Genomic DNA, 17,577 nt, shown 5'->3' with positions numbered 1-17,577 from the left:
AGAGAAACTTGAGGACATAAAAATTAGGTTGTTTCTGATCCTTCAGGAGAGGTGGTAGAAACCAAACACACCATTTGATCCTGGGCTGGAGCAGTGAACCTTTCCATGGTCTGTGGGTACCCTGGAATCTTTAATACCTAGCAAAGCCCTGGCACATTTCTGGTAGAGTTTAAGGGGATATTTTGGTGTCTGAGAGGTTCTGAAGGATTCAATAGTCAGCAACATACTCAGCTTTGTTTTTTCTTATGGCTGTCATAGCAGATGTTACTTCAGAATAAGTTTATAGGGAAACCTGGAGCTATAAACAATGGAGTCAGTGTTTCTAATGTTTGTTGGTGAACATAAAACAATAATAAAAATAATGAAATATTTATAAGCTTTCAGAAGTAATTACAATGATGAGGTGGAGGGTTTAATTTGGAAGCAATAGCAAAATAAATGAAAAATTAATTTTCCAGACTTACTGGTTCATTTTCAGACTTATTAAAAATAACTTGGCCTCCTTGTAGCAGTAAGATGTGCCAAATTACCTGATTAATGTAAACTTATAATTCTGTTCTCCACCCATTAAAGTAATTGTGCAAGTGGGGAAGTTGCCTGTTCTTTTTTTTTTTTTAATCAGAGAATACACAAAAAGAGATGCGAGCTTTTACTGCAGATGATGGTGACTTTCATTTGCAGAACTGGCATTTTATGTTCTCCTGCAACACGAAGAGACTTACAGAAGCTGTGTTTTCACTGCAGAGAAGACATACATCAGAGGGTTTTAAATCAGATTAGTCTTTCATTGGCTTGCAAACTAAGGTGAGGTAAGGGAATGCAACAAGAATTCCATTAAATTAAACATCATAGTGCTCGGATATAAATGCCATTCTGAGGCAATTCCCATAATTTTACTCATTAAGACACTAAAATCAATGAACTTCTCTGTTATGGTGGTTGTGAACTGGTCGAGCTGAATTGCAAAATTATTTGGGAATGGTCTAACTCTGCTTACACTGAAACTGCCTGTTTTTGATGGCAGCACAGTTAGGCAACAACATAAAATCTCTTGGCTCATCTGTCTTTGAAACTCAAAACTCACCCTGAGTTGTTTTCTTGCAAGAGCCCAACACTGTTGAGTTTCAACTCTGAGAGGTGAAGGGGGATCCAAATAATGCAGCATCCTGCAGGGGATGTTCACCCCTGAACCAAAACCACGGTCCTTGATAATTCAGTTGCTTATTTGTCAAGTAGATACAATAAAATAAAGCTTATTTACTTCTAAGTCTCATGAGACTCAGTCAGCAGGCATTTTCTCACTTTCCACCTCTGCCTAAACCCTCTAAAAACCCCTCTATCTATTCCCTGCTTCCTTGTATCCCAATCCCAATGGCTTTTGGGTGCTGCTTGGAGGAGGCCAGGCTTTCCTGCAGGAAGCAGCACAGTTCCCATCGTGTCTCCAGCTGCTTCTTGTTTCAGTATTTTGTTGGGCACAGGAAATGGAAATATCCCTCAGTTTGAGTCTCGGCATCCCTATTTAATTTCATTTAGTGTGTCTTAAAGTCCAAGAGGAGGTGCTGGTTGGAGCTGGACTGACTGCTGAGAGTGGTGTTGCATCTGATACCTGTGGAAATCTGGCTGTTCTGGTTTGTTGTTGGTATTACTGCATTATTTTAGCAGTGATTTCAAGCAGAAATATCTCAAAAGCAGTTTGTGCAAGGATTCCTGAATTCTCAGAGTACTTGTTACTCACTTTGATGTAGCTCCCTGGTTAATGGCCTCTCAGATTTTAGTGACTTGTGCTAATGGCTTTATTTGGCTCAGCATCAGTTCTGTGAAGGATTCTGTGGGGAATCAACATGGACTTGACTCTAAAACTGCTTATTAGGTATAAAGTGAGTTCTGTCGGAAGAAGAGAAGGGTTGGACTTTGGCCAAGAGGCAAGGCCTTACACTAAAGGGTCAGGAGGTGAAACAGTAAATCAGGCTGATATTAAGCAAGGAATGTATCATACAGGATAAAAAAGGAGGCTGAACATGTCTGAAATTTATGATGATCTGAAAGACTTGAACCTTGCTCCTGAAGTGAGCTCCCTGCATGAAGCCATGGGTGGGCTGATGTATTGGAGAAACATCTGACATCATAAAGCTTTTGTCCTGCAGAAACACAAAAACAATGACTGCATGTTCCTGCCATACAGTACTTGTGTGCTAAATAACAGGAAGCAAAGGCCTGACCAACCTTCTCTCTGATACCAACAGAATTTATTTCTTGCCTTGCCAATTCTCCTTTTCTTTGCATGAAGATTTTGGCATTTAAAAAATGTTGGATTTTTATTAGAAACAAAAGATAGATTCTCTGTCTCTGTAAATTTTCATTCTTTCAAAACCAGAGGCTATGCTTCAAACATGAGGAAGTGGGTGTTTTATTTTCTGGTTTGGAAGAAGCTGGCTCTGCCTGTGATCTGGAGACAGAATCGTGCAAGGACCCAGCAGTACCTGGCAGACATTGCTGGGTGTGTGGCTGGACTGGTCATTGAGGCAGCCTGAGCAGCTGCCTGGCTCCACTTCAAACACAAACAAAATCCTGGTACAACTGGCAAGTTCTTGCCAAGCACTTGAGTTCCATGAAACCAAACTTCTGGATGGAGACATGTTCCAACAGAAATTGAAGCAGTTTACTGTGCAAATAAGCCTGAGGTACATCATAGCAGAAACAACACTTTAGTTTCAGGATTATTTCTGTCTTTCCGTATTTTAGGTGAGGATGGGAAGTGTAAGAAAGACTAAACAAAGGATTAAATTACTTGTCTGATGGAAAAAGCATTTATGAATGGAGAATGAGCACTAGAAATAAGAAAAGCTTTTGCAGTTTGGTGGAGATGATCCAAACAGTTGTGTAACTCTTTCAGGAGCTTCAAGAAGGAGGAAAGATGGGAAAGGGTGGGTCGTGTTTTAACAGTATGGCAAAGAGGGTGAAGGACTTTTCGAAGTCACCAGTTCTGCCTAGGGGATGTAAGTTTCATAGAAAATCCCTGTTGTGGGTCGCTGCTGCTGCTGTTGATGAGGATGCTGAGTGGTGATTATTAATGGCTTTCTTTCCTCCTGAGCTACATGGATGTGTGGGTTTGAGGAGTGGGGCATGACCTGTATTAATCTGTGCTCAGCCAGGGTGAAACCCTTCCTGCAGCAGTTGTCTGGCTGTGCTCTGGCTGACAATCTCTTGTTTACTGAAGAGGATCACTCATTAGCTGAGCAAGTTTCTTTTGTAGGCTCATCACAAGTGGACATGACTCCAAGTCAAAGGCCAAGCTGTGGAATTTGACCACTGCAGGTTACAAGGCATGAGATGCTTGATCCAGCACCATTTAAAAAACCTCTCAGATTTGTTTTTCCTCTGCTGAGCCCATTTGGTTTGTGTCCATCCAGCTCTGAAAGTATTTTCAGCTGCCAGTTTAGTGAAGGCCAACACCCACCCTTTGTTACAGTCAGTGTTATTCAGCAGATATTTAATGTCTCCAGTTCTGGGTGTGCAGATATCTCAGGTCTCTCAGAACTCCTGTGGATCTGGCTGGAGTGTCTCAAATGACCAAAGCCAATTAAGATTCCTCCCCTCTTTGTTCATTCCTGAATAATTGACACACCTGTACTTGCTCAAACTAAAACCCACTTCATAATGTCAGTGAGATCAGTGCTGGGACACAGATTAACTCCCTCTAAGATTCTGGCCTGACAGACCTTGTTGGACACAGCAGATAATGGAGTTTGACTCAATGAATTTGTCCACACCTGGCTGGACACCACTCCTGAAGCTTGTTCCCTGAGAGCCTGATTGGAACATATCTAGATATATGCAGAGGGCTTTTTAGGGATTTACTTCCCTCTGCAAGACCTAAGGAGCCCCATTTAAATCTACAAGCGCTTAAGAGTGAGAAAACAGAACTCATATTGGTTTTTTTTTTAAATTAAAAATGGCCTCTACTTCATATTGCCTTCTGTATTGGAAGAATGAGCAGCATGCTGCACACTGCATGTCAAAGAACTTGGTTACTTTTTTTTTAAACGGTTCAAATATTGCACCAAACCTTTGATTATGTGTGGTGGTGCTTTTCATAAGTTATCTGAGAGAGCAAAAAGAACATCCAAACTGTCCTGTTGGGTTGCCCTAATCTCATTTTAATCTCATCCCTTCAACTCTAGGACCAGAATGTTATGTGAAATTTGTGTCAGTGTGGAATGTGGGTTTAGAAGACGCAAAGTCAATTTACAAAGTTAATTTACAAAGTAAGGATACCCTTATAAAGAAAACCCCTAAACCTGTAATGAAATTATTTTGAAAGAAGCTGTTTGGAGTTAAGGCCACCTTTGCATTTTAATGGGTAATTACTCTTGGCATCACTAACAGTATATAACCAAAGTCCACAGCATCCCTTGGGGACAGAGGTAAATTTGGATTTAAAGACGGTGAAGCAAATATTTTGTACTTTAAGGAAAGCCAATTTCCGTGGATCAGGGAGAAAAGAAATCCAAGGGTTTTGGCGCTGAAAGCATCAGCAGCATAGTGCATATAATCGATACAGGAAAGGTTATTACTTTTCCTTAGGAGCAGGGCTGGAGCCGCGGGAAGGTTGGGAGCGCTCGCAGCCAGCAGGAGAGGGCGGCAGAGAAGCAGCTCCCGAATCCTGCACAGCACCGAAATTTTTAAGAGGAGCGAGAGCACATCAGAGCTCTCGGAAGCCAAATCCCTTTCAAAACGGCAACTTCGGCAGCCACCCCCCCCTCCCCCGTTTTTTTTTTTTTTTTAAAAAAAAAGTCCGTAACACTTTGAAAATGTCAAATTCCTGCGGCAGCCCAGAAGACGCGGGGAAGCAGCGAGGCAGAGATGGCAAGATAAGAAGGGAGGATGTGGATGATTCCCAACCTGAGGGAAAGAGGTTGAAGCTGGGGAATGAAGGAGGAAACAGTGGAAAGGACAGAGAGGCATCAGCAGCAGAAGATGCAATAATGCCTTGCTCAAGCAGAGAAGAACCTGTGCCCGAAGGAGGTGGTGAAGGCAAAAGTGTAAGTGAGGATCTTCAGCGGCTCAGAGAAAGGGGGAAGGGCCGGGAGGTTACCTTTGAAATTATTTGTCATCCTGAAGTTGGTAATTGGGCATCAAGTAGAGCAGGACAAATGCAGTCGAGTGTCCCATCTCGCTGAGATCATAAGCACGGTCCTCTTTAATTTCTGATCTTGGCTACACGCTTTTTAGTGCAGGAGTGTGTATTTATATCTGGCTCTCGCTGTCAGCTGCTTGCAAGCTGTATATGCCAGAGAAGTGACTTCGTTTTTCATGGGGAGAGGGGGGAAGGAATATTAACTGCTGAACTTGCTTTTCAGCTCCCTATAACCATTAAGAAACTGGGTAAGGATTGGTGTGTTGAATTGGACACTTTGGGTCGTTTATCGGTCTGTCCATTCAGACTTTCAACTGCATTGATGTTGAGTAGCACAATTTTACAGCTGGGGATGGGGGTAGAGCCTGCAGGAGAGGAGGAGAATTGGTGCTTAGCGATCTCATCTGGTGAGATTTTGCTAAAAAAGAGCTGCCGAGCAGTTGCCTGTATAAATACCAGCGTTACCAGAGCTTTACACGAGGTTAACTTTCCTGCCTGGTTATTTACTCAGCTGCTGTGCCTGTCAGCAGGCTCCTGAGGCACAGCAGAAAACTCGGGGGAGAGGGGGTGAACATACGGCTCCCCAGCCAGCTGAAGCTTTTCCTCTCATGGTGCAGTTCGGGCCAGGTGCTTCTCCTGGACACATCCTGGCTGCTTCCCTCAGTCAGAAGTGCAGGGGGAGTGGTGGTGGGAACAATGTCTTGGGTGTAGGATGTTTCCACTTTGAGTTGTCATAGAGTGAGAGTGTGGCTTTAGAGCTCACTTAGGAGCTGCTGGAGATTTCAGTGCACTGATTTTATCCAGAAGTTTTCTGAACTCTGTTGTTTTTTTTGTTTTGGTTTGTTTTTTTTTTTTTTTTTTCTCTTCTGGGATTGATATCCTGAATTTAGACATGCTTCTTCAAATGAGGAGCTAAGTAGATGCTCAGCGTTTCGGTAGCAATTTCATTTTTAAATCATTTGAAAGACAGTTTATTCAGTTTGTTCTTGGTGGAAGGTCATCTCTAAATGCAACAGCTTTCCTGAGCTACAAAAGTATTTAAGTGTGTGTAGAAGGTTGGTTTGTTTCTCTAAGCAGAAATCTCTTTTATCAAGCCATGTAACTGCACAGAGATGCACTTTGGTCTGTGTTTTGGGTTTCCAATGCTTTATGAAGGTGGGCTCTTTTTAACTCTCAGACAGCAAAGTAGCACTCTTGTTCTTATACCACTTCTGGCAGAGACTTATTTTTCCCCAAAAGAAATGCAAAATACAGGCAAGTTAATTGGTCAAATATAACCCTTGTTTTGTCTGTTTTGTTTGTTTTCTTTTTTACCTGAGAGTAAAGGTTTTAAATCCGTTCTACTTCATGATAAATATCCAGAAATGAGCATCACTATGAGTTGGGGTAAAAGTCTTTTTGATGGTACCTCTTACTGTAACACTTAATTAGGAAGTTACTGAAAAATGAGCCCCAATTGAATAAATTTACTTTGTCTTTTAAGGGATCAACGCAGAATATATAAGAATGATGCATACCTGAATCACTGGGCTCTGCCCTATCTGTGAGGCCTGGTTGACCCCCTTATAACTGTTCTGCTACTGCAGCAAAGTTCTTTGCTGGTGAATACCTGTCCTTTTTTTTTTTTTTTTTTGGCCTTTCAAGGACCTGCTATAGCTGCTCCAACTTTACATTCTAGCTTTTCGTCAGGGGATTGTTAAAAATATTAACAAAGCAAATCTGTTAATGAGCAATCATTTCACTGCTTGTCTCTCCCAAAATCAACTGTTAAATAGCTTTTATAATAAAATAATTGTTCTTATAGTAATTATATATAATAAAATAATTGTTCTTATAGTAATTCTTAAATTAAACTGAATTTGATTCAAAATTCATCAAAGCTCAATTAAGCTCTTCTTTCCCCTCACTTGATTGGATTCTTGCTTGGGATGTTGCACTACATTTTGCATAAAGTTCCAGTATTTTTTGTCCCCCTTCCTATTTAAATCTGTCTGTCTGATTTGGAGGCAGTATTAGAAACTAATTATGTGACACTTGAAATTCTGTTAACAGAAAACTTTTTGTAAAAGCAATAAAAGCTTGTTCAACAATGTCTGTAAGTGTCTGTCACCTTGTAGAGAGCAAGCTGCTGGAAAAGATGGACTGTGTGCCCTTAGGAAACACTGGGATGACTTCATTTCTGTGCTTAGAAGAATCTTTATTTTATAGGCATAGCGGTATGGGTAATCAATGTATGCATTGGAGGAATGTTTCCTAATAGTCCATTATGTCTTCCATTTTGAAGAAGGACATTTAAAAAAATTATAGGCTTTGACTCATTTCTGGACTAGTAATAAAAAACCAGCCCAGTGTGTGTGCTATTTCTCTGTTTATTCCAGTGCTGTTTGCCTCATTCAACATCCATTCTTGGGTTTAGAAGAAAGAAATCTACATTGGTCAGCTGCTCCAGCTCATTATCCCACTTCTTATGAAATCTTGGGTTATGGAGAATGCAGACACCATGTATATTTTATGCTCCTGAAGTGTTGTGGGCATTTCCTTGGCATCCTGAGCTTGTAGCAGTAGCTGCTGCTGGGCACAAGTTGGTTGCAGAAGGAACTTTGTGCCACTGGACAGAGCTCTTTCCCCTGCCTTGGGAATGAGGGGCTGCATTTGCCAGCAATTGGTTGGCAGCAGAACCTGGACTGATTCCTTCACTTAGTGCTGGTGACTGGTTAATGTGGTAACCTGGGGTGAAACTGTAATTGTTAATTTAGGTATCTATTAAAACAATTTCCTTCTTGCCTTCTCTTTTTATTGCTTTCATTTGCAGCGAGGAAGCTGCTCGCAGCAGGTGTGAATCACACAGTCTCAGGCCATGGAATTTTTCCCTCTGTAATGTTTCTTCCTGGCAGAGCATCAGAACGAAGCCGTTGGTTCAAACAAAGGGGATGCAGTCTTTGTAGTGAGGTTCAACTTGAGAAATGCCTCGTTTGGTGCAGACGGTGGGGAGTTAGCGTTAGGAAGGGCTGGTGAGTCACTACCTCTCACCAAGAGTTTGGGTCTAAGTCTTTGACCAGGGTCTCTGGAGAATTCCATCTCCCCCTTGTGTGCCTGGAGGACACCCACAGCTGTCAGCTCCGTGATGCCACAGGGCTGATTGTCACCCTGCCTGTGATCATACACTGGAAATTGTTAAATTAGGGTAAAGTTGTATTTACTGAAATAGGAAGCATATGAAGAATTAAACTTGCAAGTCCTGACTGCTTTCCAGGCTGATAGACATGTTGAGAATTACCTTTTAAACAGCTTTCAGAATGACTTTAGTGCCTTTTTGAATTAAGGTACTGTTTTAATTGTTTTTGTTTAAATTGCCTTTGTGAATATTTGGAAATGAGGAAAGGGTAGAAGTACAGCAAAGAAAAAAAATGCAACTTTTTGTTGTTAACATCAGAAGGAACATCTTTATTCAGTTTTGGGACTGTCATGTTGTAAAAGAAAATGTGAGAAAAGTATTTGAGAAAGTTCTTAATGCTTCTGTACGAGGGGAAAACTGGTTTTGGTGATCAGCTCTGGAGAATTGACTACACCAAACTTGTATCATGTGACAAATCCGGCCTTCTAAATCTCAGCTGTTAATAGAATTCTAGATCCAGTTCAGACGGGGAGATGTGACATGCCATGCAATGTCCTTGTCTTTGCATAAAGAACAAATTGAACCTTGCCATTACTTGGAGTAACTCATTTGAGTTTTCCTAAAGTGTAGAAGAACACACCTTGGAAAGCTGAGAAACACTTATTGGAAAGCTGATCATTTCAAAGGTTGTTTCCCAGGAGGAGAGGAAGGGTTTTCTAGAAATTAAAATATGAGCTTGGAGCTACAGCTCAAGATAAAATTCCCTTGTTTGAAGGATGGGTCTGGATTCATGGTATCGAATGAAAATCTCTGTCAAGACCAGGTGAGGATGTAGGAACTGAACCCCATCTGGATGCACTGCAGCAACTTCAGTGTGAGCTGCTGTCCTGGAAGTGCTTGGGGTAAATAACAAAGATATTAGGAGGCACTGAATTTGAGAATGGTGTTCATCTTGAAGAGTGAAATATACATTTATTATCTCTTATGTTTAGCTTGGGTTAAAGTAATTTTTGACTCAATAACTCAAGGCTTTTTCATTAAATACATGCATAAAACAGAATCAAGTGTAAGAATTGGATCTGAAGTGTGACAGTTTGACCTTTCTGTGCATTGCCACACAAGGTCACACTGTGTTAATGCAGCTTCTCATAAAGATTTTCTGGTTTAGGACATTTGTTTGCTCCTTACAGTTGGTTTATTACAAAACCTTCTTTGTGTGTGTATGGCTTTGTGATCATGATTGCATTTGTAGATATTGCTTTAAAGAGGAAACGTGTTTGGAAAGGGAGAAGCTGCAATGGTGGGTTTGTCTGGACTGACAGTCCAATTCAAGGTGCTGGTTTTTTACTCTCAAGGTTCTAAGCAGATTGAACCATTCTGCTCTCAAGGCTGTGGCTTAGTTCTTTTTTTTTCTCCTCTTTGTAAAAATGTTTCAATCTATTGAACTCCTTTTGTCCTCAGATATTATGGAATAGATGTGTTTTAAGAGAGCACAATAGATTTGAAGTGTTTTGAAGAGCATGGCATTTGGAACGTGTTGCAGTCTGCATCTGCCTTTCCTCTCTTTCCTTTTTTGGATCTGATTACCTAATTAGAGGATAACTTAAGGATTTAATCTATTGATTTGTTAGGAAAACTGTGATAGATGCTGGAATTACTGCTTTTGTTTTGATTCAGAACACAATCAAATCCTGTGATCCAGGACAGACACACAATTATTTGCTCTTGGAGGTGGGAAGAAAGGAGATGATAATTCTTTAGAAGTCAGTGATGATATTGATATAAGGTGCTGGAGTTACTTCCACAGGAATATTTGCTAAATCAAAGTAGGCAGCCTTTGGTAGAAAGGTGTGGATAAATCAGAAATTGGCTTGGACTTGAATCCAAGAACAAGAACGAGTTGATGGAAAATGTTCTCCCTAAAACTGATTCATCCTCCTGTTAACCTCTGGCTGGTGTCAGTAAACAGTGTCTGCAAACAATGTCACTGCAGCCTGAGCAGGAATAATTGCAGTAAAGAATTGCCTGAGACAAGGAAAGGCAGCAGAAAGAGACCCTTCTGAATGACCTTGTTTTGCCATTTTTCCTGCAGCTCTTGGGACTGGATGGCAGGGGGTAAGTATGCAAAACTAAAGGCCTTGTGTGGATTATCCTATTATTTTGTCATGAGGGAAATTTAAATTAATTCAGCAAATAACTGCCTGTTTTCAACAAGCAATTTCAACCAAGAGCAATGCTGGCCAGTTTGGTTTACTCACTGGAAGTTCAATTTCACTGATAAGGAACATTCATGGAGCATTTCTATCCCAATTTGAGTGATCAATTGCCTAATATTATAATTTTTGTAGAGTGATTGGAATATTACTTCTGATTGAAACTACAACCAAAATGCATTAAAGTATTCCAAAGTACACAAGAAGGCATTTGTGGTCTATGCTGAGTTAGGGAAGATATGAAATGAAAATATTTATATATTGCTCTTACTTGCTACACTTTCTCCTTCTGTGTGCCAGTGTCAGCCATGAAAAATATCTTTATTTCAAGTCTCTGTGATTAAGAGATTAATAAAATGATTTACTTTACTTTGGTGGGGTTTTTTTGGTTTTTTGGTTTTTTTTTTTTTTAATATTTGCCATCTTAGTCATTAGCCTGGACCACAACAATGAGGAGCAAGCCCCAGAAGCTAAGCAAAAACTGAAAATGGAATCAGGCTGGTGCCTCACTAGCTTTCCTTTTCCTGTGGAGTACTCAATGTTCAGACTCATTTGGGATGCATTATTACTAAAGAGTTGCCTATTTTGTTCCATTAAATTAGGCTGCAGGATCTGCTGCACTGCCACCCATGTAATTTCTCCCTCAGGAATGCACTTAATGTGTTCTGATGTTCTGATACTTGGCCCACTGTGCAGTTCTTAAACAGCCCAAGGAGTTATAGACAGCCTTGTCTACATTAGGAAGGATCTTATCCTTTAAATTCAGAATACAGAACGTTTGCTTTTGATGGCTCTCTTGTGTTCTGATCTCTTTCCTTCTGGCACCTTAAGATACTTGTGAGCCAGCTGGTCACTGCCAGCAAACTTCAAATAGCTTGGTGCAGGAAAATGCAACACTGAAGTAACTTAGCCTGGTATCCTTGACTCTAAGTGCTAGATAATGAAGTAATTCTCAATTAGTTGTACTGATACTTAATTAATAAAGGTCCATCTAAGATTCACAAATCAATGATAAGTGTCTGCCCTCTCTTGGATACTTTCATCCCAGTCTGAAAAGCAAAATGTGTTTCAAGTGAAAAAGATTCCTAGGCACAATAATTCTTACGCAATCTATTCTTCTTTCACCTGCTGTTTTCAATCCTGTGTGTTTCCAATATATTGGATGTCAGCCCTCCTGCACAGGGATGTGGCTTTAGGATCCCTAGGAAGTGACACAACTCTGGTCCCTCATTTCATGAAAAGAGCTTTCTTTACTGAGTTGGTAACTGGACAGACAAGTGGGAAGGTGGAGGAGATTGTGGCTGTCCAAGGCTTTATAGCAAGAACTGTGCAGGATCATAATGGCCTTCAGTAACTGAGCAGGGGCACCATGGAATCAGCCACCACTGGCACAAACCTAAAAGGGCTCTGTGTTTTCCCAGGCCTCTGTGTTTTCCCTTGAAGAGCTGAGCAAGGAGAACACAGCATCAGCCATTAACAGATGCACTGAAAGGGCTCTGCATTTCCCCAGCTCCTGTGATTATTTTGATGATATTGGTTACCCTTAATCATAATGAGATGGTGAAAAATTAACAGGTTTTCCCAAAGTATCCATTCTTTTTGATGTCTGTGGGTAGTGTGGTAAATTCCTGTTTTAGCTGAGTTCTACTGTGCATTCAATGTGTACTATCTTCAGTGAGCGTTATTTTCCACAAAATGAAGGCTAATCACAAACAAGTGGATCTAGTATGTAAAATGATGAAGTCACCACACTGAGACCGCCTTAGTTCCTTGAGTTGGGCCATAACTAAATGGAAATTGAGCACTCTTATCAATAATACACTGGGGAAGTAACATCTGTTCTGAGATGCTGAGAGGTTGGTTTTTTTTTTCATTCACTAAAATATTTATTTCAGCAAAAAAACCCCTAATCTTTTCACTGTCTCCAGAGGGCAAAATCATTGACTGTTATGTTTAGAAACTGTCTGTGAATTACAAGAGTCTATATAAAATGGAAAGAATGCTGATTGAGCAATTAATCACTTTTTACTTAATTTAAAATAAATAATGATATTATAGAAAGCTGTTGCATTAGCTCTAAAAAAAAGACTGATTCTTGGAAAAGCAGCAGGATGAAATTTCTTTCTCTCACTACAGGCTGGTTTCCAGCTCCTGCAGGCACAATAGCTTTTGGTGATGTGACAATATTTTCTTCTAATTACCCAGTGTTGTGTTACACGTTACATAAAGGTTGGTGTTCTTGGCCACTCATGTATAGATCCTCCTTCGATTTTAAGGCTAGAATTTACTGCTAGACCCTGGTTTCTGATAAAAGTTAAAACTATTTCCCTAAATTCTCTTTGAACATGGAATCTTTTAAAAAACAGCCACTGTTGATTAAAGGCTTCAGGTCATGGACAGTTCCTCAAGTGTCCAGAAAAATTTCTTGCTGTAGATAACTATTCTTAGAATAAAAATATAAATCCTTGCCTGGAGTTGGAATTTTCCCAACTTCTCATCCCAGCCTGAGTAGTTTTTTTGCACCAGATGTTATTGACTTGATGATGGGAATAAACTCATCTCCTCCTCCTGGATAAGCCAAGCATCTGGATCCCTGTGCTTTGTTTTCCATCCTGCAGGTCTGTGTTCCCCATCTGAAATAATTCATCTGTGCCCTCGCTGGCTCTTTGCAAGTTCAACATTTTTGCAGAAAGCTGATTCTGCTGGATGTCCCCTGCTAATATATCAGTGGTTTAGGTACTGCTCTGGCCTGGGCTCCAGGTTCATTTACCAACAACTGCTAATGACACAAAACATTCTGTGTTTGTCCATATGGAAGTGTATTTTGGTCAGACAAGCCCAGAATTTATGACTGCAACTTGAATTAAATTGTCTGAAAATTACCAATCCTTGATTTATACATACCCACTTTCTCCAATTCACTAGAGGGGAAAAAAACCCACTGAATAATATTCATAGAAGAACAGATCATTGTGGGATGTTAATTGCAGAGGCATCTTAATTGGAATGACACTGCTCCTGCTCCTTTATTTTTTTTGTTTGGTTTTTTTTCCTCTATGTGCTCAGTTTTAATTCATTTTAAAGTGTCCTGTGTAGCTGTGCACATAAACCAATCTGGAGCTGTATTTTAGCACTCCAGAGTGGCTGCTCAATTGGGACTAAAAACCCAAAAACTTCATTATGTAACAGAGCCAAAAAATCTAAACTAGATTAATATCTTATCTGTTGACAAATGAATTTTGCCCCAGTGATAATTTTCCAAGACCTTTAATCTTCCCAGCTCACAGGTCAGTTTGGGTAACTGTGGCACAAACCCCTGTGTGGTGTCTCTAACCTGGAGAGAAGGAAGCTGCTAAGTGCACATGCCTTGGGGGTATCTGCACTGTGGGTTGTTAGCAGGGAAGCTTTTAACCAAAGTAAGATGAGGAAAGAAAACCCAGAAGAGTGAGTGCCTGCTAGTGCTGAGAGGACAGAGGCATGATTTTGTGCTGGGGTTTTTTTTTCTGTTTATTTTTCACTGGGGAAAAAACATAATTCCACAGAGTAAGATCTTTGCTTAAACCATCCAGTAGAGATAAAAAAATATCAACAATTCCTGGTATTTCATGCCAGTTACTCAGTTCTCTAATGGCAGTCTTCATTAGAACTCCACATAAACAAATGATAGCATCCCTTTATCTGTTTACTTTCTTAAAGCTTGTTTTTGTAAAATGAGCAATTACTTAAATTGCTAAAGAAGATTATTTTTTTAAATACCAGCTGCATAATTGCTAAGGTGCTCTTAAATCTGTTTGCTAAAGGAAAGGGGCTCTTTCATGTGCTGCTCCTCAGCCCTTCATCTGCAGGTTCTGAAGCAGCTGTTAGAGATTACTAAATCAGTATTGAGATCTGAACACTGCCAGTGTTCAGAGAGAGAGGCTGCAGAATGGAATTGGTTATGTGTGTTTTATGTGATTGTGCAGATGTGTGCACATCCTTGGTGCTACTTTAGTAGTGCATCAGTTTTAGTAATTGCCAGGAATACTTTTCTTCTTCTGAGCCCAAAGTCCAAAATACCCTACTTGATTAATGTCTAATTTTGGCATGCTGACCTAAGGAATCCTGGAAATAAAATGTGTCTGTAAACAAAAGCTTTTGACTTTCTCAACCACTGATCCCACTCCTTGGGCTAAAGAGTTGTTGTCTGGAGAAAATACTGACTTTCAAGGTGTAAAATCTGTTCCCTATCATCTCAAGAGATTGCTTGGACTTTGAAAATTCACCGATCTTTTCTTTCTGCTCCTCTTTAGTGTGAGCTTTTAAAATTGAGAGCAGTGGGAGCAGGAGAATGGACACTCTGGGGGTGTAGAGCATGGTTCCAGATGGCAGAGATCACTGATCCCAAGTCTGTAGCAGGATAGTTCGTAGCACACTGTTTATTTATTTACTCAGCAATAGGATCAGGAACATTTTCAAAGAAATGGACATTTGTGTACCCCTTACTGGGACTGTTAAATCAGGGAGGTGACACCAGCTCTCCCTGCTGTCCCAACATTGAAACTGGCCCAAGGCAGTATCCAGACCATTCTACTCACAAAAACAAGCACCCACTTTCTATATAGGGCCTTGTAGCTCAGCAATTCCAAAGGCATCTGGTGTGAAGTGCTTCAAGTGTCAGACAAGAGCTCAACAGCTTCAAGTATCAAAAACTTCAAGTTTCATCTGTAATAAATGATATAAAAATCATCTGAACAGCCTTTCTTATGAAGGCAGTTTATTATTTATAGAGACCTTAAAGGGGATTGGGAGGCAGGTTGATGAAATGTCACTGCTTTCACCTCACAAAGTAATTGTATTTTAATGAAGTAAAGCCTTTCAGTTGAAGAGATGATGTTGGCTGGTGGGGGAATACAGACAAAATGTAAGGGAATAGACAGGGCAAAGAAAACAGGGTTTTCTTAGAGGTGTCAAGAAGAGAGGGAACTAATTCAAGGAATTGTGGTGAAGCTCCCAAGGTGCTTCACTGCCCTTGATGCTTCTTCCTCAAGATCCAAAGGTACTGTTTGTGCTCCCTTGAAACCAAGGAAATGGGTCCCTGAAGCCACGCCAGCAGAGGATGAGACCTGTGTCTCACTGGTGCTGATGTCAGGTTTTATTTAAGCAGCTTTGCCTGGTCTCTGACAATGTTCAGATAATCTGCCTCTCACTGCAGTGTTTAACTTGTGCTGTCTGTCATGTGCAGAGCTGCAGCTGTACCTTGGTGGCACTGGCTGCTGTTCTGCAGCTGGATGACAGAAGTCAGTGCTCCAGTGTGTAGTGTCCCAAGAGCCATTCTTCTTTAGGAAGTCACAAAAAAGGATGTGGCTCTGTATCTGACTAATGTTTTGTTTTCTCCCTTTGCATGGTGATTTTCCTTCTATATCTTTGACTTAGAAGTTAAAATCTCCTTGCTTTTAGTTGTACTTATATTAGTTCAGTCAAGGATCCCCTGACGCCAAAAATTACTTTCTTAGTAGAATTTTCTGGGAATTAGTTGCATCACATAAAGCAAGTAGTTCAATTTCTCATATTCTAGGATTAGCCATTTTTAAGCACTAACAGTAGAAGTTTAACATGCACATCTCCATTAGGTTCGACTAAAACTTATTTTGAAAAGTATCATGAGTTTCTCTGGTGAAAGGTCCGTGTAAATCTAGGAAATGTGTTTAGTATTGCTGATAATAAAAGCCCAATTTCTTCTGAAGGGCTGATAAGCTACAGCTTGAGGGTACAAGCTTGACTTTACATATTCAGTGTAAATTTTTTCTCATTCAGTGCCAGGAAGTCCTGCAAAGGCCAGGCAGACTCCCGCACCTTTGAAATTAAGTTTTCAGTATGACTGCAGCAGAGTTTGATTTGCAAATACAGTATCTGAGTTCCTTTAGTTTTGGCTTAAGGAAGCTGGTTGAGTCCTATATAACACCTAGTAGACATTTTCTCTTTTCACTTAAACTGAGAGGGCAAAACCTCCAGAAGTGACATTGGGATTTTCCTAAATCTCCCAAGATCTGAGCCAGAATCTGATTTTTACATATAGCTCAAAACTTTAAGCCCCCTGATACTTTCTGCAGAACTGACAGAACATTAAACACATTGTGCTGTCTGTTTTCTTGTGTTTAATTCTTTTCTGTTCTTTATTGTATGGTGCATTTGCATGAAAATGGCATTTTGAAGACTAATCTGCTCCTGGTGCTAGTCCCTCACCTGGAGGCACAATCTCTGCTTGGATTTGCAATTAGTTACTGTGGAAATGATTGCTGCAGTGTCAGGGCTGGTGCTCTGCTCTTGGGTGGAAAGGGAGCAGCAGGAGCTGATGAATACTTAAACCACCCAAGTTTTATGCAAAGATCTCTGCAAAATTACACACACCGGGGGAAAGATGATGTTGAGAAGCCACACAGACTAAGTGGAATGGTCCTAAATTTGTTTCCATGCCTGTCCTGTCTCTCATCATGCTGGTGTTAAATTAGGAACCAGTCGTGAGGCAGAAGGAACTAAGTTTATTGCAGCCTACAAGGAAATGCCCAGAGCTATTCTCAGACTATTTTAGCTTGATTAGGACACCTGTGGTTGGAGCAGGATTTCTGTTTTCTTGGGGAGGAAATCATCACTTCAAGGTATGAATTAGGAGCTCCTGAGGTATGAATCAAGATGAGAATGGTGGCTTGAGCCAGGCACCAAATCCACCTCTCAAACAGAGCAATACAGAACTGTATTAACATTGTTTAAAGTCCTAGAAACATATTCAGTGAGAAAGCAACGCAGATCTGGATTGAGGTAACTGCATCTTCTGGGAAAGTGATATTTTGTAATGCAGGTGTCTGTGCCAGCCCCTCAGTTCTACGTCTGCCCTGTCCTGGAAAGATGTAGCAGGTGGCTTTGATGAAGTGTGGAATTGAATTCCTGTGAGGCTGAGAAGGAAGAGCTAAACTGCTTTTGCAGTTCCCTGAAGGTTTCCCTCCCTTATCATGAGTTGTTTTCTTAGTAACAAGTTCTTGGTTTGTGCCCTCCTGCCTGTCAGGAGGTCGGATGTGTTTTCAGTTCTGTGGGTGTTCTAAGAATGTCTTTGGGAGAATTACCAAGGGCAGCCTTGC

At 40.6% G+C, this 17,577-nt stretch overlaps 1 protein-coding gene across 15 annotated transcripts in view; it reads left to right on the top strand.

Moving 5' to 3' along the window:
- The first annotated feature begins 4,796 nt into the window (after positions 1-4,796).
- Positions 4,797-17,577, top strand: part of RBFOX1 (RNA binding fox-1 homolog 1) — a 1,114,622-nt gene continuing 1,101,841 nt past the window's right edge. For all 15 annotated transcript variants that reach the window (XM_039560092.1, XM_039560085.1, XM_039560084.1 and 12 more), the window contains exon 1: positions 4,797-5,042. In XM_039560092.1, the coding sequence (XP_039416026.1) occupies positions 4,812-5,042 (231 nt within the window). In that variant the 5' untranslated portion in view covers positions 4,797-4,811. The remainder of the gene's footprint in view (positions 5,043-17,577) is intronic.

Source organism: Corvus cornix, chromosome 14 (assembly GCF_000738735.6).
Source record: "Corvus cornix cornix isolate S_Up_H32 chromosome 14, ASM73873v5, whole genome shotgun sequence".
Taxonomy (NCBI): Eukaryota; Metazoa; Chordata; class Aves; order Passeriformes; family Corvidae; genus Corvus; species Corvus cornix.
The sequence above is the reverse complement of the archived record's forward strand: the minus strand, read 5'-3'. Positions and strand labels throughout refer to the sequence as shown.